The sequence below is a fragment of the Cinclus cinclus genome, chromosome 10 (assembly GCF_963662255.1).
Source record: "Cinclus cinclus chromosome 10, bCinCin1.1, whole genome shotgun sequence".
NCBI lineage: Eukaryota > Metazoa > Chordata > Aves > Passeriformes > Cinclidae > Cinclus > Cinclus cinclus.
The window spans coordinates 17803741-17827389 of record NC_085055.1 but is presented as its reverse complement, the minus strand read 5'-3'; the positions used below and the strand labels follow the sequence as shown (position 1 = coordinate 17827389).

Here is a 23649-nt window from a genome sequence, read left to right as displayed (position 1 = left end):
CAGGACTTGGAATGACCAAAATATTTCTAATTTTTTTTTTCCCTTAAATAGAATATTGGATTTTGTCATTGAATACAACTCTTATTTTCTCTAGAAATTACTTAACTTTGCAGGAGACTTTTGTGAAAGAAAACTAAATACTGGCTTCTTTTCCTCTGTTTTACAGATTTCAGTCAATAAAAATAGCTGATCTTTTTCATCAAATATTTTTCCTATGATTGATTTTCGAAGACACTACCCGCTCCTGCTAAATACTTCTTTTCCAGCAAAAGCTGTTAGTAACTCCAGGTCACTTCCATCACAACTACATAAGAATTGAGGTGCTGACCTTAAAATCTATCATCTTCTGTCATGAAACCTGGTCCTACTGGGTACTGAGCCCTCCAGTCCCACTGGTCAAAGACAGCCCCTGCCTTTATGGTTGTTCCAGTGTTTGGGATAAAAGGACCCTTCAACAGGGTAGCAGCAGGGTGCTCAGTACCTCTTTGTGTTACTTCCTGTGGGGTTTCTCATTCCAGCCCCTACCTTGGGTGCCAGCACAGGGGGGTGCAGGACTCTGTGCCCAAGACTCCCTGAAGTACATAATGCTGTTTCATTCATTACAGTGCCCGTGAGGCCGTTACAGTAATTACCTCGATTCCATCCAGGAACTGGTCACCTGCAGATGCTCCTTGTTCCTCACCCTGTGAGGTTTGCATGCCCATGAGCTCTTGGCATCATCCTTTAATTGCACTTCCCAGGGACTGTCTCCTACCAACCTCACAAAAGCTATTAGAGCGCACAGATGTCACCTGACCAGAGCACTGCCATAATACGGACACTAAACAAACACGAAAGAATAAAGCACATGCACAGTGCTCTGAGGGCATGGACCCTGGCTTGCTAATAATGAAGCAAGGTATACAGCTTGCTATCTATTCCAAAGAAACAGGGGGGATTTAATTTTAAAAAAAACCTCACAATTTTTCAGTCCAATAAAAAAACCAGAACAAAGTCCCACAACAGCTGACCTCAGAGCAGTCAATGAAAGGGAGTGGTGTGCTGGGCTGGGCTGCAGCCAGCTCCACAGCACCTTTATAGCATGGAAAATGTGCCAGCTGGGAGTCACTCTGGATCCTGTCTCTACACCACAGACATGTGTAATTCCCATACATTTGCTCTCATTTACTACTTGTTGACAGATGCTGATAAATGTTCTTGAAAACCTACGGGAACAATGGTTGCTGGTGAATGCCTAATGGTAGAGATATCAAAAATTATTTGACTAAATACACACATCCTTAATATCATCAGCCTTGAAACCTCTAAATATATTAACCAATTTATAACTGTCTCTCTGAGATTTTAGCAGTCCCAAAAACTGAAAAAGTAACTCTGCACCAAATTTAGTGCAATAAACACTCTGGCTTCTCTTAACTATTCCCCATACACATACAACAGAAGCAGCAGGATGCCTGTTGATGAGTCCTGTAGGCTTTGCTTGGACACTAATATTACAAAATGTATTTTCACTCATTTCTTCTTCCCCCTCCCACAGTGTCCCTATAACATAAGCATCCAGAATTTCAGTGACTTAAAATGATGTGATTGTCTAAACAGAGAATATTTAAGTGATATATAGGGTACAAAACCACACATACAACTCATTTGCTCCTTGCCATTCCCAAGGAAAGAGACTTTGAAGAATCTAGCTCTACATTCCCTGTATTAAATGCAAGTCACATTGTGTCAGTGGTCTTTGAATCCAGCCTCTAGATTCAGACGTAGCCATCACCTACCTTCAGGCATCAGGAATGTCCACACTCAGATAACACAAGGTTTTTACTTTAGCTCCTTTTACCCAAATGGGGAACCCAGTGAAAGTTCCTGTGGATTTTTTTGGAGCATGAAGAGGAGCTCACTTTTAGATGATCTCCCACAGACTGAAAAATCAATTGTTTCATTAAAACCGATGGTTTTACCCTCCAGAAATAGGGCAAATTCTCAAAGATAACAGTGAAAGTAGCCCCAGATCAGATTTGCAGTGTTTAAAATTAGGGGAAGAATTTCCAAAATGCAAACCAATGAATCCAGAAAAGTTGAAATGCCTAGTTTCTTAGCTACAGTCTTTCATCTCTGTAAAATCAGCTATCTTAAATTGTTAAGCTGTAGGGTTAATTGATAGCATCTATTTAAAGGTTCTCTCTGTTTCCCCAGAGGTCTTCAACATTTCAGCGGGAAGCAGGAGATGATCTGGAAGAAGTTTTATGTCAGCTATAAAAATCCTGGCTCCTGCTTCATCTTGCCTTCCAGTGCTCTGGCACCACTCAACAGACTTCTTTTTTGCTTTCTCCTGTACTCAGCTAAGAGCACCACAGCCTGCAAAGACTCCTACATGCACTGCTGGGTACCCAGGACTATTACAGGCGAGAGTCCTAATAGCTCCATCACAAAACATGCAAAAAAAGAGCTTTCTTAGGTGGGAATAAAAGTAGTTCTCCTTGTTGCTAATTTTCTCCTGAAAACACCATATTATTATAGCACATTCAAAACCAAGAGGGCTTCTTGAAAGCAGACTCCCCACAGTGCTTGGCATTTTCCTGCCACCATATGAAAATGTAACAGGTCTAAAATGGAAGCTTGAGTACCTCATCTTGTAAATGCAGACTGAGAGGGAAATACCTCCATGATGAGTACTGGAAGAGCACCAACCAGTAACACACAGCCCACGTCCCCAACCTATGCAAACAAGCAGCACATATTTTGCTGGGCTCTTCTAGGAAGCTTAGAAAAGACAAGCATTCAAACACAACTGAATTTCAGCAAAAATCATGCTCTTTCTTTTTATTTGACAGCAAATTTTTAAAATGCTAATTTTTTTCTTCATACCCTATGGATTGTGAGATGTGATTCTCTGCCTGCTTTAGGTCAAACCCTGCTGAGAGCCACATCAAAGTGGTTAATACAGATTAGGAAGTCAAAACTTGGCCTGCAACCCAGCCGGACAGAGCCCAACGGAGGGGCCTGACAGATGCCCCAGATGCATCCAAGGGGAGCCTGCCAGAGTGAACTCTGCACAATAGCAGAGAGACAGAAAAGAATAAAAGCTGCACTCTGCCAGCCAGCCTCCTGTGTCTGCAAAGGAAAACCGAGATCAACGGAGAAACCAGCTCTTGGCAGCTTTTCTAAGTGGCTTCCTTTTTATTGTTACACAAGCAGGACAGGGAGATCCAGGGTCCCAAGTTTAATCCTGCCCAAGGGGATCACAAACCACAGAAGCAAATGCAAGAGGGCTACCCTGTGAAGGTAGTGGACTTTTTGCCTTCATGTACTGTTGGCTAGGTAATCAGTGTTCCTCTGTGCCTGGTAGCACATAAATGTGCTTTTGGGCTCACAGCAGAAGCCTAGAACATTTGCTGTCTCAATAGACATCAAATGAGACAGGAATTCTAGAGGAGCACTGCTACTTTGACAGCTTGCCAACATCTGCTGCAGTTTGGGTACCAGTGAGCTTCAACCACTGCTCATCGTAGAGCTCAATAGCCTCCATCTCCACTTAAAAGTCTAAACATGTCTGTGCACCTTCATGTGCTTACACCATTGTGTCCTTTTCATAGAGAAACCCCAATATCTGCACTGGTACAGCTCTCAGTATAGCTGCAGTCCACGAGCAGGGCTCCTGTTTACCCTAGAAATACAAATAGCAACAAGTGGCTGAGTGACAGATGGCCTGGAAACATTTCTGATGTTTCCAGTGATAATTACCTATTCAGATACTCCAGTCAGACTTTCCAAATCACAGTCTAAGGGCAGTTGCCAAACATTCTACAAACAAACTTTGATCCAGGCTGTGTTCTGATGAACATTCACTTAACTGTGATATATATGATCACATAGAAATGGATTAACCAATATGTGCAGTGGACAACTTCACAGTGAATGCTCAAATTGGATCTTCAAAGAGCCTGCATCTGACATTAAAACTGAGTAACAGTCATACTGTTCTGTTCAGGTACCAGAATTTGTATTGCCAAAACCTTTGCACTTTTCAAAAGTCTCCAACTCAAAAATTACTTTGCAAAATTCAAACATCGAGAGGGGTTTGGGTTTTTTTGTTTTTTTGTTTTTTCCCCAGCCTGACTACTCAGGAAGAGTTTGCAAAAAGTATTTCAATCCAAACAAAATCTCACCCAAGCTTCCATGCTTTGTTTTGCATTTTCAATCCCATATCACTTGAAATTATTCCTATGCTGTTCTATATAAGAAACAAAACTACTATAAGTGCCACTAAGATTTTTTTGATCTAACCCAAGAAACTTAACACAATCAGGGTCTGTGTAAATAATGGTCTAGACCATCTCCTGTCCAACTTGCAGCAAGTGGGACATCATTGCCTGCCTGTGCACAGTAACACATTTAACCAGAAAGACAAATACTGTACATCTTTGCCTCCAGGAATGTTATTGCATTGGAGACTTCAATTTTCATTATAATCTGGGACCATCAAGGTTCAGTAGGAGGTTTGTGATCTTTCTAAGCAAACCTGGACTTCGTTTTGAATAAAAAATGGGCCTATTTATGGTTTTATGCATCAAAGTCATGTGAAATGTCTGGTTTTGCATGGATTCAATTAGAAACAAGCCTAAGGCACAAAAAGAACAGATCCTGATCAGGATCCAGACCCACCCAAAACTGAGGGACGTTTAGACTGAGTGACTTGGTTCTTGTCCATCTCTGATTCCAGCATGAAAACCTGGTGGCACTCACTTTCAGCAATTCCCTGGTCCTCCCCAGATTTTTGCAGCTTTTCCAACTTGGCGTGTCCGCAGCAGAAGGGTTCCTATGACTTCTGACAGGATCTGAAACCCATAAGACACTGAGTCCCTGCAAACCAAAACCATGGCATCTTCCCAGCTCTCACAATTAAGCTTTAAGACATAAGGAAAAAAAAAAAAGCCAAATTAACAGCCCTATTGACAGTTTTATAGACCCCTGAGGGCTCTGCCTACATCCAAGGACAGTGGAGCTTTTCTAAATTAAAGTGAATTAGCAATCAAGTTCCTAAGAAGGATTCATTTAATAAATTAAAGGGCAGAATTCAAAACAATTTCAAAAGTAATCCCTTGGCCACAAATCATTCTCTGTACAGTGGAAAAATGGAACATTGTCATTCTGATGCTTGTCTTAATTGGCATTCAGTTGTTTTTCTCTTTTAAAGTAATTTTTGATTATTTTTGTGGGCACCATCTTGTAGTAAACTAATGCTGCCATAAGCTTCATTAAGAACAAGATAAACGCCTAATTTTGTCTGATAAACTCAAGTTATTTGGTTAATTTTTGCAACCAGAATTAGGGAGAAGGAATTAGAAGTAAATTTGATCCTGCTGAGCCGCTGAAGAAACTAAGATTCCCACAGTCCTCCTTAGCCTTGGAGTTCACAAAGACACTGAACAAACTTTTGGCTTTCCAAATTCTGCACATGTACAACACAGTTTCAGGAGTCGGTTCCCATGACACAGCTCACATTTTTTAGCAGAATTCTGTCAGGACCAGGTTCTAGCACAAAACATTTAACAAGGTTTCAACTCCCAGTTTAGCAGTACAGCTATTTTCACAAAGTTAAAGTCATCACCACAAATTTCCTGATAGCTTATATCAAACTCAATGCAGCTACCATTAAAAATGATGACTTAGAGACTCCCAAAATGCTGCTCCCTTTAATACTATTTCCTATGGTAACACACAATTCACTGGAAGGCTTTTGCACCTATTTAGGAAAAGGCAGACTTGCAAACTGACTTCAGTGTAGCCATGACAGATTATAGCAGCAAAGGTTCAGCTGCTCTCTGCTGCTTCGGTATGTTTCCAATTGATGTCATTTCATGCTTTCAGACCATGGTTGCAACTTGGTGAGAAGGGAATATTTGCCCTTCTCATCATTTCAGATTTCTTCTTCCAAGCTTTCTCCCCTACCTTCCCAATTCTGTGCTACTGGAAAAAAACCCCAAAATTTAATTGAAGTATTTTGAGAAAAATGGTAAGAGAGAATCATATGTCTTCTAGAGGGAGAGGCATGTGGTCATGGCACTCACTCAGGATCTTCACTTTAGAGTGGAGATCAATGGAATGGTCTATGAGACCAGTAGCTCCTTCTCTATTTTCACTCTTCAGAAGGTCCAATGAGTGCTTGAAAAAAGACAGATCAAAAACCAACCAAACAAAAACCGAACACACACCCCAAATCAAGCCCCAAGCATTTGAGTTTGACTGTCCCACATTCCAAATACCCAATAGAGGGTAGCTACACAGATGAAGGGGAGGAACTCAGAGGACCTGGAGAGGTCTGGTTACAGCTTCTACCTCAGTGCCAGGGAAACATATTCCTTTCCTAATACAGGGACATGTCCTGCTCAAAGCAGACAGGACAGGCACTTTCTCCCCTTCTCCCAACCAGGAATTCCATCTGGAGTCAGGAAGTCATTCTCCTAGCAAATGTGATATACTGCCAAAAAAAGTCAGTTTTGTCCAACTGCCAGGATCTGTCAGGAAAAACATTTTGTCTAAAAAACATCAAAGTTTGACTGTTACAGGTCAAGAGTTTTTCTTAAGACTTTCCTCATATATTTTACCAGCAAAAATTTAAAAAATACAAATACAAAATTCAGAAAGATTGACTGAAAAACTTAATTAAGAGGCTGAAACTCTTCTGTTATAACTGCACTGAAGAGCAGTAAACACATGACTGTTTTCCAGAGCATTCCAAGGCTTTCCATTATGCTGATATCTTTGGAGCTCAGGAACTTTCCAGTGCCCAACATATGTACTGAATGCACAGTTCAGGTGTACAATATTCACACTATAGAAGTAAAAGTCCAACAGATAATCTCTTTTCTGTCACTTCTTGTCACACTGGTTCCCAGAAATACTCAGTTATCATTGCACATTATATTTTAATCGCCATTCAATGCAAACATAATGGGCTTAGTGAACAGTCATATTTATTATTCCTTGAACTATGCCCTTCTCTTCCCCTCGAAAGCATAAGCAGAGTTGCACCGTTCAAATGCATCTCTTTAGAAACTCAGGCAAAGTGCCTCCTAAAGGCATCAGAATAACAGTTTTTAAAAGAACCGTATTCCATTTTTTTCTTTTTTTTTTCTTTTTTTTTTTTTTGGCTTGTTTCAATGGGGAGCATCTTAGCGTGGAACTAAAATAAGTCAACACCACGAAGCACAAAAGATTGCAAGGATTTTCTGCAGCATGGGCTTGTCAAAGCAAGTAGGCAGCCTTTGTGTGCTCCAGCACAGCAGGAGCATTCCTCCAGGTCTGAGTGGCGGAGCGCCCCCGGCCACGGCTGCCCTGGGCGCCAGGGTTCCCACACCCAAGGCGGTGGGAAGAGGAGAAAGCAGAGCTGCAGAAGTAGCGTTGTAAATGGGATGAACTGGTCAACACGCTTCTTAGGAAATCCATGGCTTCCAGGAAGGATCACGTGGAAAGATTTACAATACCTCCACATCAAAGGGTTTGACATTGGCTATACTGGTCCTTTCAAACGAAAGACATGTCTGTCCCCTATAGCATCAACTCTGACTCAGGGGAGAGTGCAAAGACATAGCTGAGAATCCTGCACGTCCATACAAAAATAAATTTTATCTTTGGATTTTAAGAGGAATTGAACAAAGAACACTACAGAGTAATTGAAATAAAATTCCCGTTTTCCTTTGCTTCCTTAAGGATGCTCAATTTAAGTCTTAGTCTTGCAAAGTGTTGTGATAAATCGCCAAGTTTTCACAGTTAAAATTTCATTTTTCTATTTTCCCTTTACACCTTAGGCCAAGGCAGCTTTAAGGATAAGGCCTGTGTTAGGGGCATGAATGGATGACCCTCCCATACACACTGACCCAAAGATAAACTTTGACCTGATGTTTGCTAATAACACTTCTTCTTAAGATGCCTTGTTTCTTTTATGAACTACTGCTTGACTCCAGGATCTAGAAGCTGACACGCATTAATATACATCTCTGGGTGCCCTTTGACTTGGCCATCAAGACCCTTTGACCCCAGACTTGATTCCTAAACCCTGTCAATTGTTTGCAAGTGGAAAAAACTTATTTTCTAGTAATAATTAATTTTAGACATGTTTTATTAAGGATTTCTCACATCTTTTTATCTTGTTGTTATTTGAATTTGAGTACAATTGATATTCTCTTCATTTAGTGGGTTTCCAGATTAAAAAAAAAAAAACAAAAAAAAACTAAAGATACTCCTTTAATCTTTTGTTTCCAAGTTTTGTAAAACTCCCAGTAACACTCATGCACTTTGACATTACAAAAACCTCCCCATGAATGATAATAAATTCTAAAAAGCCTCCTTTCGTGCTTTTCAGATTTGCCTGTGTGTTTCTGCAGTTTCACAACTTTTTTCAGATCACTTCATGGCATTTTTCAGATGCAGTCCCACAGCCATAACAGCCAAAGGCAAAACTTCCATTGATTCCCATGCCAGCAGGATCCAGCCTTTCGGCTGAGGCACTCAGAACCACTTTCTAGCCAGCACTTGGTGTTTTAAACTTAATTCTTGGAAGAAGTTTGAGTCTGCAGTAAAAAAAAAAACCCCAGATACATTTATATTGACATCTATTCCTCCCCTCTGTACCCACTGTTCTTGCAGCCATACACACACACTGTGCACTAAAAGGAGAGGGTGAGGAGCCCACTGCCAGCCCATCCCCGCCGGCACAGGGCGTGCTGCTGCTTCCTGGTACATTCAGAGTTGGGAATTTCTAATTCCTGGAATCATGTTACATTATGGCAGGAATTGCTGCACTTCTGCCTGTTTTACATCAGGCCTGAGAGACTGCACAAGGGGAATGAACACTTTCCAGTGTTTAGATGATGTATCAAGTGTACATTGCACACACAGCACTACAGCAGTCAGTGGCTGGGAAGGAACACCAGCAAATAAAAACCTCCAATCTCAAGGAGAAGCACTGGGACACAGCAAATGAGGGGTTTTAGCAAAGCAAAGAGACTACCCATTTTGTTGTTTGTTTTGGTTTTTTTTCAGAAAATGCAGTACAGCCTCAGCAATTATGATGTTACATTCTAAGAACTGGCTCTGCTCTCTTGCTAGGCAAAAATATTCCCCAAAAGCTCTGAGAGAAAACCAACTTGAAATTAAGTTTTGCATTCATAAATTTAAGTCCACATAGCATAAACTAGCACTCATTGAAGAAATCAAAGATGGTGGACACATCAGGCATTTGCACTGACAGGCGCCAGTTTAATGGAGAAGATGCTCAGGTTCTACTTCTTGCCACACAGCTAAATTAGACTCCAGTTTAGTTGGGTGAGGAAATAGCCAGATAAGAAATTTTGTGCTTCCGAGCACCCCATTATCCTCTGAGGGATTCATCCCAGGCACCCACCCCACACTTCAGGTCCCCTGGCTGACCATCAGGAGTGGCCCAGGGCAGTGTCCAACCTCAAAGCACACTCACCTCATGGACAGAGGGGATTCAGTCACACACACAGCATCTAGGAAACTCTACCAGGCAAGCAGAAATGATCAAGGATTGGGGTTTTTATTAAATCCTTATGCATGTCTGGGAAGACCTAAAATGCTCTTTCCTCTTTCCAAAAGAGAACACACCCCAGACAGTGTTTTGGAGTTTGGGTTTGAAGTAGTCTTTTCAGGGTTTGGGGCTTGATGGCTCCCTTGGATCAGGCAGTTGGACAGATTTCTGTAGGACTAAACCAAGAATAGAGACAACTGCAACAAAGAAAGAAAACCTGTTCCAAGCCAGGTCCTGGCTGCAGCACCTATCCCACCAATACATGCTGCAGCCAGGCCTCACTTGGTTTGAAACCAAAATCTAGGGAGGAAACAAAGCTCCCCAAAACTCATGTAAATGAGGTTTTTCAGATATCCCAGCTCTCCAGGTTTCCACAGAACAGGGTGTTCAAACCCCAAGTGTTTTGCTGTATGTTCAGATAATAGATAACACACGCCATGGGACTTCAGTGGTTTCTGTTTTCTTTTGTCAGCTCAGCTGACTCTATCCAGCCATCCTTCTTTTGCTCCAGTCATAACATGGAGATTTTTGCTTCCTTTTGCAGTCCTACTCTCTCAGTTTTACCTTGGCAGAGCCTATTAAACTGGTGTGCTATCCAGCAGGAGAGGGAACCACCCCTCTGGGACATGCACTGACCTTCCTTGCTCCGGGCAAATACAGCTACCCCAGGGACTGAGAACAGTGCACTTTCCATTTGTAGCAGAAGAAGGAAGTTTAGATAATATTGGAAACAGCTTAAAATCAAAGGAGAAAGATGATGAAAACAGCCCAGCCAGCCAAGTACACCGAACAGGACTGCCACAGATCCTGGTCCAAGTCCAGCTGGAGATGGAAGCAAGGCAGCTTTCACCAGCTAAAGCTCAATGTTCCTTGTAGAAATCCTCTCTTTTTTCAGCTGATGATACTTTGTCAGTCTTGATATATTCAGAGGGATTTTTATAAAGCCTTATCCTTCCTATAAGAGGAGAACCTTTTAAAACCAAACTAATTGAATTTACAGCTTTGACTCCAACAGACTACAAATAAAATCCTATGGACATCAGGAGGGACCCATACAAAACAAAGGTCATTGGTTCTGTACAGTTATTCCAGCTGGAATTCTTAGACAGTGAAGTGTTCACACAGTGCCATTTTTTCTATTACTCTGTAAATTCAAAATGGTGCTATGCCTAACATATACAAGAATTGCCTAACAAGAATTCCTCTTTTCTCTTCTCCTAAAAAAGAAAATACAGTGGCCACTATAAAAGAAAAGATGAAATTTCTTCTTGTATGATGGCAGAACCCTTCATACAAGCACAACCACACTGAATAGCCTTTTAGATTATTTGTTAGACTGAAGTTCAAAGGAGAGAGCAATGTAGCCAGGAAAAAAAACAGTCCCTCTGGTTAAAATTTAGCATGCAAGATCTCAACAAAAGTGATTTTTTTTGACTGTGCCAATGCTTTTGTTTTCTCAACAACAGCAACAAAAAACTATTTCTTCCTTCTCCTCCACAGTAAACCATTACCAGCTGTTGATGGAGTATTTTTTTAACATGCGTTAAGTCATATTGTATATCGTCCATTTCATGTGTGTAGAGATTTTTTTGCTACAAATTCTTTACCATGTTAAACCAAGAGTACCACCCAATCTTGCTACACAGCTTAGGGCTTGTTAACACAAGTGGGATCCCACCAAACAGGATCATGCTGGAGACTGAAGTTAAACTTACACAAAGGTGGTCACTGCAAGCACCCACAAACTGATGCAAACCTGTGCAGCAGATTTAACCAGGACAAAGCAATAGCCACCCTTCCCCATTAAAATCCATTCACAATAAAAAAGAGACCAAAAAAAGAAAAAAAAAAAGGAAAAAAAAAAAGAAAAAAAAAAAGAAAAAAATGTCAGGACCAAAAAAACACCTTCAAGGTGCAAGTAGCTCAGTAATGTTGCAAAAATTCACCAATTTCAAGACGGTTCTTGCCACACACTTCTGTTCATGTCTTATTATACAATCTTCTGCATCATCTGGACAAAAGCCAGAGCACTTTTCTCACATTGCAAATTCGTTATTATTTCCTTGTTCCAATAATTTGACAATTTAATGCAACTATGAAGATAAATTCAGGAATATTTTCTTAAGCCATGACTTTAAAATATGCCTGTTTATGGGCACATCCAGTTTATGGGCAAATAAAATAATGTATTTGTTTTTCATGTGCAAATTCGGGCCAGTGGAAAATCAAGCCCTGTGGGGATAGTTTAACCAACAATACAAAAAAAAAAAAAAAAAGAAAAAAAAAGTGAGGCAAATGTGAAACTTTGTCCTTAATTTACCCTGTTAGGGCAAAATAAGTCAGGAATCTCATACCATGTGTGCTACATCACTTAGGTACAACAGCATGTGCTAAGTAAGGAGAGTTGCAGTCTTGGCTCTTAATCTCATTGTTTATTGTGGTTTAAAGTCTGACCCTTAAAACTATATGTGGTTTGAAACTATATTTGGAGGAAAGATCGAAAACGACGCTCCAAGGTTTGTAAATGTGTTTGTCTTTAAGGTTTGTTCCAGAGGAAACCATGCGTGTCGTAGCTCGCTCCATAAGCAAACCCTTACACGATTTTTAAACATGCTAATGCTCACATTCTGCATCTCAGGTTAATCGAGAAGGGTTTTTTGTTGGTTTTCTACTAGCAGCTTGCCTACAATCCACCAACCCACCACTCTTTATGTATATATGTTGAATAATTATGAAGCTGTGAGTATTTATCACCTTTTCTGAGCAGTAAGCAGAAAGAAATACAATACTATTACTTCCAGCTAGTGGCTTTCCCAAGATAATTAGATAACACAGTGGACTGAAGCCTTGGTTAGCCCAATGCTGTTCAAGTTAAGTGATTGACATGCCTCTGTCTGGCTGCTCTATTAACTGTTTCATTTTGTTGCTATTTGCAGTTTGCTTGGCTAATACTTCGAACAAATACAGACTGTTTCTTTAGCCCCTTTTTTCTCTTTGACCTTCTCCTGCCCATTTTCTTTGAGTCACTTCAAACTGCCTTGAAAAGGCCTGTTGAATGTGCACAGTCCATCAGAGTCCCAGGTTCATCCCATTCCTTGCCCTGAATGCTCTACTTCAAAGATGGGCCGCATTCTTTAATTGCCCTTTGAATTAATATCAAAGGGTCACAATGCGAGTGCCAGAAGAGAAAGAGGCTTTAATGAAGCAAAGAGCTGCCATTCATTTGCAGATAAGCACGTTTTTATGCCTGACTGGTCACCATGGCTAAATGCTGGGTGAAGAGGAGGCAGGGCTGGCAGAGAGGCTTTTACTTAAGTGGTGATTAGTTCAAACAAACAAGAGTAAACAAATAAAAAACAACGCAAACATCCCCACAACAGAAAATAACTTAATATGGCTGAATGTGTTAAAAAAGCATCAACATCCCATTGTGTTCATAAGGCCTTAACCCCTGGCAAAATGCTGGAGTCTAGCTCAGCCTCTGCTTGCTCTCCTTACTCTCCACAATAAAACACTTTGGGGTTTAAAGTTTTGCCCTTAGACTCAGACCAAAGAAACAAATAGTTTTAATATGGTTCTTTCCAGGGTTATAAAGAAAAGGAATCAGCAAGTTAACTTTGCTTATTTTTTATTCTAAAACACGTTCAGTAGTTTGCATTTTAGTGCCTAGGGAATAAAAAACTCTTTACTTAAATTATTATTGATTTACATTTTCCTAATGAATTCAGTACTGTGTTAAAATGTGTGAGTGTTCAACTTGCTTAATTGCCTAAAGGTCTCTAATATTTTGTTTTAAATTACAATACTTGGGGATTTTGTTAGGTTGACTTTCTAGTTTTGATTATTTGATGCTTATGAAGCTGCACTAGGAAAACTTATTGAATTTCTTAATTCTGCCTATGAAGTCTTCTACTTTCTCTTTAAAATAGCAAGAGTATAAAATTGAAATGAGAAGCTTCAGCATAAAATATAATGTAATATAATTTCAAGCACAATGCAAGTACACAGAAACAAGAAGTTCCCAGGTGTCCTCTTTATATATTCTGACTTATTATTTATAGACTCAGACTTCTCTTTACACAGAAATAATTTACTTAACAAATACAAGGTTGTTTCCTTGCAGAAGAATTACTCCCCCATGAAAGAGGATTAGCTATACTCATAACAATGTAAAAGTGACTTATGAGTGCATTCACACCAGGAACTGTGCTGCTATCTCCCATAACTAAGAAGGCTGCAGTAGTACAAACAACCTGGAAAAACACAGACCACATTTTTAGCCCCACTACTTCAAAAAGGTTTTCTCATTATCACTGCGTGCATTCAAGCCTAATTCTGTGTGCAACCTGTCACAAGACTTTCCCTCGCCAACACTTCCTGGGATTTATTCTTTTTTACTCCTCCACTGCTACCCTACCCCTGCCTTGCTTAGCAAGAGTGTCCATCACCCCAACTCTGGATCAGAATCTTTATTACTCACCAGAACATGAAGAACTTTGACCTTAAATATCCAGCTGGAAACTGAGTACTGACAAACTCTGTTTCACATGTTTCAATGTGCAAAAGAAAAGGTCTCGGCTGCAGAAGAGGGACAGAGGAGACTTGGAGGTTGCCAGCACCAGCATGGTTAAATTGCTTTTTTTTTCCAGAATACAAAGCCATATGTTGAGCAGCCTGCTAGAAAACTGCTCAACTGTACTGCATTAAATTAACAGTACTACTGAAATTTGGATGGGGTTTTTTAGCTACCCTGCTTTGCAATCTTGCTTTAACACTAGTCAAGATGCTCAAAACTCTGGATTAGCTCTGAGATTTATTTCATTTAATGTCAAACACCACCACTGCAGTGCTCCTCTAACACCTGATGCGCTTCTCTTTCAGAGGTGTTATATTTTCTAACACATTTTTCAAAAAATATTAGCTAATTTATTTTCCCTATATTTTCCATACTTCACATTATTAATTTCTCTCTTCTTCATACAGGCAGCTCTGTACATTAGGCTAGATTACACTATTAGCTGTCGACATAAACCATTCTCCCCCACTTGAACTCCTCTTCTTAGAAATCACAGCCTGGGAAGGGCACTGGCAGTAAAACTGCGTCACAGTACTCGTAGAAACAATCATTTGTATGCCACCTCCACTCGTAGAACAGGAATGTTTCCCAGATGCAGTGCACTTCAGAACAGAGCTGTGGGAACGGTGGGGACAGCAAACTGAGCAGCAGCCGGACACATGGCACGAGCTCAGGGCTGGAGAGGGAAGAGTTGTTCCCAAGGGCTTGCTCCAGGCTGAGGGAGCTCAGCTGGCTCCCAGCACTGCTTCCAGCAGCCTCCTCCGTGCCACAACCCCACAGAAGGCCGGAGAAGAAGGGCTGGTGCCACCAGGTTTGCTTCACAAGGTAAAGGTGAGGCTCCCAAAGCTGGCACAGCCCCAGCCTCACCACCAGGAGGATGAGGGATGTCCCCCAGGACAGACACTACAGTGTCATTACAGGAGCTGAGACCTGCATTTTGACCCCTATCAGGTCACAACTAATAAGTCAGATCTAAACACACACCAATTGCCACAATTATTACATTATTGAGACAAGCACCAAACGCAGACTGTCCTCTCTTGACTAGCAGTACAGTGGGGTTTGCAGCCTGTAGAGATCTTCTTTGATGCAAACTGCTCCTATTCATTATACACAGTATAGAAATACAGCAAAGTCTCACAATAATTCCTGACTGTAATGTATGTATGACACATGCAAAGCTATAGCACAAATCTCCAACAAGGATACTTAAACTTTCCATTTGTAACATGTAAAGAATCAACCCAATAAAAAAAATAGCTTAGATACTTTCCATCTTTCAAAATTTGGTAAATTGCTTTACCCTTATATATTAGCCCCACCAAACATTAAAATGGGGGCAAAATTAATTTCCCTATTAAATTTATTCTCTATTTTGTCTGATCTGTCACTCCGGCCTCTACATAAAACATACATATTGTTAGGATAATAATGGTTCTAGAATAGCCTAATGCTGGGAAAACCAGAAAAATATTAGTCAAGCCATCTTACATATTCATACCATAAAAACAGATAAATCGCTACGTTTTGTGAACCAAAGGGACCATTTATTACTGTCATTATCATTATTGAATTATCAAGAACCACCATAAAATTTGAAACATAAGCAAATGGATTTCTTAGTGTTTTGTATTACATCAGTTCGTTGCTGATACAAAGCAGAACAGAGCCTTTCATAGAGACAAACCACTTCACACTGGACAGGGGCATGCACACCACCAGCCCTGCTCCCCTACAATTAGCTGTCCTTCCAGCACTGCCTGGGGCATACATGTTCCTGCACAATATTTTCCTGAAAATTTTGTGACAAACACCACAAGACCACTTTGTGATAACTGGATTCAGCTATTCTCTGCTTTTTGTCATTTTTAATATTATTTCAGATTTGGATTTCATTTAAATGGCTTCACCACCATGCTTGAAAGTCTGATTATCCAGCTTTTTTTATTATCTGCAGCTCCAGTAGTAAATCCTATACAAAGTTATTTAATACTGGCAATGAGTTTATTACTTCTACAAAACAAAAAAGGAGAGGGGGAGAAATTAAATACATAAACTGAAAAAAATAAACCAAAAAAATAAACTAAAAATACTTTAGAGCTCAATAATCACCATCAAATCTTCCAGGAATTGACTGAAAGCAGCCAACTCAAAGTTTGAAGAACAGCATTCTCCTACCATCTATGTCCTGTGGGTGGAAATACAGTCCCAAAAGTCAGGCAATCTGCTCTTTGCTAGCAAGAGTGCCACAGTTCCTGGGGTTTATGCAGAGCCTGATGCAGTTGAGCACATCCTCCTTCATGTCCTGCCCAAGCCCTACCTGCTGCCAGATATTTTATCAAAACTTTTAGGTTGTCTTTAAGAGCCCAGGATGTTTCTGGACAGAATATCTTTGAAAGCAAGTCTGGTTTGTTTGTGGGTTTTTTGTTTTGTTTTGTTTTGTTTTGTTTGTTTTTGTTTTTTGTCTTTTTAGGAATAAACAAAAAGAAAAACCTTAAAAATCACTGCAGCTCCTCTGCAGGACAGCTGCTCTCCCAAAGCTACTAGTTCTAACTGCACAGAGTCCTAGGAAGCACCAAAAAACTTTCAACACATTTTATGAAATTTTCTGTACTGAATTTTTATTTCATTAATTTCAGTCTTCCTATTTAATTTCAAGACATTCTAAAATTCTGAAGAAAGGGATTTATGTGTGGTTTTTTTTTTCCCCTCCTACAAGTTTCATACTACATCTGCTTAACCTTAAGACTAAATTAACAAAAGGGTTTGCAAGTTTTTGTTCTGGAAGTGTTCAGTGACAAACCTTTCAGAAAACAAACACTTCAGACAGTTACAGAACAGGGGTGTCCAGTTTTCACACTTACAACACGGCCTAATTTTCTTAATGGAAAATTAAAAGCTGTACAAGAGAAGGAAAATGTGACCATACGTTAATTCTTTAAAGACCACTGGTATGGCCCCAAAGCATGTGCTCGGATATAATGTGCCCTGTGCTCAGCCCAGAGGGACCAAGCCTACTCCCACTAAGGCAGCAAGAAGCTCACTTTGACCTAAGTAGGAGGAGGATTCTCCAGGAGCAGTTCCCAGACAAGGATGGCAGTGCTGAGATGGTCTTAATCGAACTACCATGTGTGAATCCAGAGAATACTTCATTTGTCCCTAATCCCAGACAAAACCATCATTTGAAGAGTTAAAGGAGAGGCAGGAGAAACCCACCTGAAAAGCTCTTCCCTACTTACTACTCAAATAGTAGTAAGTAGGGAAGTAGGGAACCTAAACCCTACTTTTTTTTCCCCCCACTATTAGACCCCAGCAGATCCCAAAACCTTGAGGTCACTTTTTCTTATCCACCATAAAGAGCAAGCAGCAAGTACTGTGCGAGCTAACAGGATTTAAATAGCAAAATTAGCAGGATCCAAAGAAGATTTCCAAACAGCTATCTGCTGAAGGTCTCAATAGAAAACATTTGTTATGAAGTAATAAGAATTTGCATAATTTTGGGAAATATTTGTTTTCAAAGTAATTCTCTTTTTCACCTGCTTAGGACTTGACCATGTATGGCTTTAGTTAAGTTTTGTTGATGGCAGCTCATGTTTAACCAACTGTTTTTAATTTACAAATTAAACTTGTCAGAAGTAGAAATCCTTCCCTTGGAACCCTTCCAATATGTCAAGAATTAATTCTAATGAAAACGGCATTGCCTAAATGCAGGATGGCCAGTTACTTACTTTATTTACACAAAGTCCTTCTCAGTTTCTTTGATAAAAGCAGCTAAATCTTTTTCCTCTTTCATGTTTTGTCAGCACTTGATTCCTTTTGTCCCCTGGCTATTTGCCTAGCTGTGGACAATAAGGCAGGAAGAATAGAAGCAGATTGTTGGAATGGCCCTCAATAAACCTAATTATGACATGTTGACTGCACTCACCATGACATATTCAGGAGATCCAGGCTTATTCAATTACCCTTGCCAGGTTTCTCTTTCAGACCTAAAGTTATCCTTTGACTGTTTGTATTTCTGAACAGTATTCATGTTCATTGTGAAAGAAAATCCCCTGGACTTTGAGGGGTTTCTAAGTTGATGCTGTTATTGTAGCTAATTTTTATTAACTGAATGATAACATGATAAAGAAATAGACTTTTGTTATGTAATAAGAACAAATCAGTGTGTGCTTAAAGTTACACCTTTCTTTCCCTTTTTGTCCCCCCTGCAGAAGGCTGACAGCCCCCATAACTCGAGTTAATAAACAAAACTCTTTTCTCAACCTGTATTTAAATTTCAAAGGCACTGAGTATAACCCCACTGAAAACTTCTGTCAGCCTTAAAAATCTTCCAAAAGCAAGAAAATTCCACATCCTTTTTCCCACAAACCTTTTTATCCCCAACATCCAAAAGCCACAGAGGTGCTCAGTACTGTCAGCACCAGACCATCTTTCCACACACACCTTCACACCAACAGACATTTCTGCATCTGTTTGAAACAGTGTAGACAAATCTTTTAATTAAAAGTCAGGCTATACATTGAGGGGAGCAATTTACTCAATGGAAAAACTGTTCAGGGATCATGCCAACACTTTCTGCAAAACCACTGTAGAGAGGCTGTGTGTCAAGTGGACAAAAGAATGAAAAAATGAAGGAAAGCTAAAGGGGGAGAGAGAGAAAGAAGCAGCCCCAATCAAACTCAGCTTATACATCAAGCAGCTTTAAAAGATTTAATATTCATGTCTCTATTTCAAACCACTGCAAAATTTTAATCAACTGCTCTGCTGCTGTCTGCTACTCCCCTCAACAGCTCCTATGATTTTAAATTAATAAAACTCTGCAAAACAAACAAAAAAAATTACAGTTATTGCACAAATAGCTTCTTTCCGAGCTCAGTGCAAATCAGATTTGCTCAATACTAACACTGCACGGATGGGGAAAATCTGCTGCTCTGGTGCAAATGAGTCCTCCCACTGTTTGCTGTGCCAGGCTCTTTTTTTTCCTCCGAGGGTCCTTCCCAGTGGGGAAGTCAGAGCTGATGCTCCAGGTCCCCCCAGCCAGCCCTGGTGCACCACAAAATCGCTCCTGTGCTTCCCCCTGAGACCCTGGCAACTTCTGCACATCCCACATCCCATTGCCTGAGCCGTGCAAACCACAGCCTGCCTGGTGCACGAAGAAAAGTGACAATATTGCTCCTGACATTTCTTCTCAGTCAGCCCTCTAAAGGGCACTTCATTATAGAGGGAGAAACTGTCCCCAAAGAACTTGAGAATCTCAGCATTCGTTTTCCTTCTGGTTAAGAGAAATTTGAATATGCCTCAGTGGTAAAAACTGCAGAGGAAAGTTATTTTTAAATGCATTAATTTTGTCTCAAAACAGAATAATAATCAGGTCTTTAATATTCATTTTCCAATTTAAAAAAAAAAATAAAATTACAAACAAAATTATAAAATTAACAAACAAAAATATTTCGTTCTGCCAGATGTTGGAAAGAGTGGTTTTATGTTGCCTGAATTCTTCCATTTGCTTTCTTTAGAACAAAATGTTGCCATAATTGTCACGTTTTGACAGAGTTTCATGTCCAGTGGACTCGTATCTTCCCAGCAGAAAAAACAGTTCTGAGATCTCCAGAGCAGCACAACCTCCAAATAGTATTTAGAAAGACAATAGCACAAAGTAACTCAGAGGATATTAGCAGTGCTCACATGGAGGGGTACCAAAGGAAAGTCTCGAGGATATAACCTACTTTACTAAACACTTTACACAGCACATTTGTAGGATTGGTTTTTTTGAAATGCAAGAATTAGAGGGGGCTTTTTGCTGCTCTGTTTGTTTTATTTTAATTTTAATTTGGAGACTTTAATGGGTGCTGACAGCAAGCCCTCTGAGCAGTAAAAGGAACGTTTCTTAATATGCATAAAATCCTCCATTTGCATTCTTTTACTAATAAAAAGAGGTACAGCTTTACTTAAATAGCTACAAACTCATCTTTCGTACCAAGTACATTAATTTCTTCTGGCTGCACAAACAAAGTTCCTGGTCAGACCTAGTTTATGTGCATCTGCAGAATGTGTGTGAAACGAGACACACACATGGAACAAGCAGAAGTTACTGAGCATCATTCCACAAGACCTGCAATATTCCTTAACAATTCCTTAACAAATGTATATTCAGGAGACTGGTATCAATAGACACATACATCACACTGAAGTGTGCTTTACCACCTTATTACAGAAGCTGCATTAAAAGGGACCAGAAATCTTTCAGATTTTCCCCAAAATACACTATTGTTGATTCCATAATTTTTATATTATTAAATAGAACAAGATTCTCTATAAAGAGCAACTATTTTCCCCAAAGAAAAATTAGAAAAATAATTTGACCTTACAACACAAATAATCCAATATCTTGCTCAGGAAAGAGTCCTCATTTATTCAAACTGCAAAATGATCCGTTAGCCAGGTTGAGATCACTCTTACATTCCTGGAAATCAAGGAGCTTCAGCAAAGAAACCGCTCTGATTTGATGCCAGGTCCAGGATCTGATCTAAAATCATATTCTATACTGCAGCACTATTTCCTGACAGTTTACTGGAAAATCTAAAAGTACAAATTTGTAATTCCTCAGTCCATTACTGCTTGTTCTACAAGAGTCAGTAAGACAATATCTCATATTATGTTGGTTTACTTTTTGCAATCTATCAAAATAAACAAAAGGAGATTAAAAATTGTTCTTTTTTCTAAAATTAGAATCAGGGATACACAACAACTACAGAAATATACAGGAAAAAGGAGATAATGGCTGAGTCTGCATGTACTGAACCTGATGCCAGCTCTTTACCCAGCTCTCCTCCCCATGCAATCAAGGGCAGAGACAGATAAATGCCCAAACATCTCCTGAATATTTGTGCAACAGAAACTTGTCAGACTTTTCAAGTTTCTATGCTGATACCTGTAAAAACTCATTCTGCAAGTGCCTGTGGCACTCCATGACTGATGAACATCTGATGAAAAGTAGCAACAAAATAAGAATCTCTCCTGGTCCTTAACTTTCCCTATATCAATCTCTAGCAGAGACTGCTTTAAATTTGGAGAAAGAATAGGGTAAAAATAACACCCTGAATTTATCTAGAACTTTTCCATTAGGGAAGTCAAAGGACATTTTTTATTCTATAAAAACAAGCACTTTGGAGATGAGACTACAGAGATGTTACCATGGTCAAAAATGTTCTATCCACATTGCAAGAGTCTAAAATTGTTCCAGGAAAGTGGGAACCAAATTCCTTCATTTCCCAAATATGTTTTAAATTCTGTACAGCTGATGCAAAACAAGGACTATTACCTGATTTTCACTAATGATCTAAGACTGTCAGCCCACAGCACAACAAAAATCCAAAATGCTCTTCTTTCCCTTACTTTTGAAAAACCATAATCCTGCTGACATTCTACCAAATTTAAGTCTATTGTCCTGTTTTCAGCTCTAAATACTATTTATTATTTCACCTTTTTCCTGAAATGAAAGGTAGAAAGATAAAATTCATTGTAGTGAATGTTCATAGATTTGATTTTCAGGGAGCTAGATGGCAGTGGATTATGCTGAAAGTAGTTAAAAAAAAAAAGATGAACAGTTACAGGATTTAACATTTGAAATTTATTATAAAGTACCATTGTTTCAAATTATTCTCTACAACTGCACATCTTCATTGTGTGAAACACCTCTTTGCTTTGCTAGAAGAAATTTTCTCAGTAGTGATGCTGAACTCACTTGATATCATTAATGCAGTGGGAACCCATGTTTTTTTCACTTAAAGAATTATTCCTCAGTACGTGTGCAAACACTTATACAGAAAATTTAAGCCAGCCAACAGTAATCTGACTTTTCTGTCATCTTCCACTGATGACTTCAAAGCAGCCTAGTGACTGTGTTTAGATAAGTCATGCAATGCACTCCCTAGTGAATTCACAACTACTGCTGCTGTGGGCAAATCATTTATTTTGAACCTAACCCACAGAGAAGCCCCATTTCCTTCAAACAGCCTGACTGAAGCCATGGATGCCTGAGCACGTACAGCTGGCTCAAGCCGAGAGACAGAGCATGCAAACAGAGATCTTCCACATCATCCCAAAGACTTATTTTCCATTCTTGCAGCCATCAGCTCAAACACACCATGAAACAGTTACTGGAACACAGTATTGCCAGCTTGCTCATAATTACTGGTTCTTCTTCCCTGCCTAATGCATAGCTAAATGAATGAGGGCTGTCATGGAAAGGGACTCAAATATTAAGTCTGGCAGAGCTGGATGATCAGGATAGGAACACAGGGAAAGCACGCAGAAATCCCACAGCCTCGTCTTTGCAGCAGCCAAGTCCCAAATCCAGGCTTGCACCACAAACACTTTGAGAACATCCTACGTGGCCCTTCCCTGAACCTCAGAAAAACTGCTACAAACTTCCTGAGAAAGGACACCCAGCACTCTGCTCCCACAGCTTGGCTCAGCCCCTGGCTCTGTGGCAGCACAAGTGGCACTCACTGATGCTCACACCCTGCTCATGGCCACGGGCTGCCAGAGGGGTTACCACTGACCTGTGCAAGCATTTCTCAAATGCTAGGGACCAGATGCTGCAGGGTTTCTTTTGCTGGAAAAGGGGCCTTGCCTTCCCTACCCCACCCCCGGAAAGTGAACAGCCCTGTGTGCAGGAGCATCAGCCCTTTTTGGGATTGCAGTACAGACCACTCTGCTTTGTGCTCCTGGGAGCTCAAAGGAGCTGCTTTCTCCGTCAGACATCCTCTGGTTTCTCTGTTGTGTCTCTGCCTTTAACAAAGACTGATGTGACACACAGAGTCCTCTAAAGCAGTGCCTACAGAGCACAGTCTCACAAGTAACACTAAAACTGCTCCTTAAAACCATTTTAAAATGAAATAAATTACTCTAGACGGCAGTATTTAACATAAATAAATTTCTAACCAAAAGAAAGTATTTCAAAATTCATAAGATGAAGTTATTATATAAGGTCAAGTTGAAGAGATTTCTCTGGATGCTATTTGGAGTTTCTCATTCCTGTATCAGAGAAACATCTCCTTTACCAAACCTGACACTCTCCATACATACTTGCAGATGTGAAGTTTGGTTGCTGTTTTAATGCATAGCAGTTATACCCTTGGACCACTCATATTGAAACACACTGGGGCTGTTTTTCCACCTTAAAGAGAAATTACAGAGTATGTATAATGAGTATTTTTGGAGGCAGAGAAATGGATCATCTTCCCCCTCCATCTGGCATGGTGCCTTTCCAGCAAGGCAGAAGTGGAATTTGAGACCTCTTTATGAATGAGCAATAAAAGACTCATGAAATGGGATGTTTTAGTAACTTCCAAAAAGGCAAATCAACTGGAGACAGAGATAGTCGAGGCTGGGTACCTCAGTTTGCACATGATTCATTACATCCCCTGCTACAGGAGGAGAGCTCCAGTTCCCAGCACAAACAGCTTTCCTCATCTTACCTCAAGAAGAACCTGTCAGGAAAGAAAGAGCCCAGCAA

The 23649-nt window shown here is 40.0% G+C and overlaps 1 protein-coding gene across 5 annotated transcripts in view; it reads right to left on the bottom strand.

Annotated features, from left to right (window-relative positions):
- The window catches only part of PAX3 (paired box 3), a 74572-nt gene that overhangs the window by 33157 nt on the left and 17766 nt on the right, over positions 1-23649 (bottom strand). For 2 of the 5 annotated variants that reach the window (XM_062499153.1, XM_062499158.1), the window contains exon 5: positions 23290-23298. The exons of the other annotated variants lie outside the window; for them this stretch is intronic. In XM_062499153.1, coding sequence (XP_062355137.1) covers positions 23290-23298 — 9 coding nt within the window. The remainder of the gene's footprint in view (positions 1-23289; positions 23299-23649) is intronic. 5 annotated transcript variants of the gene reach the window in all.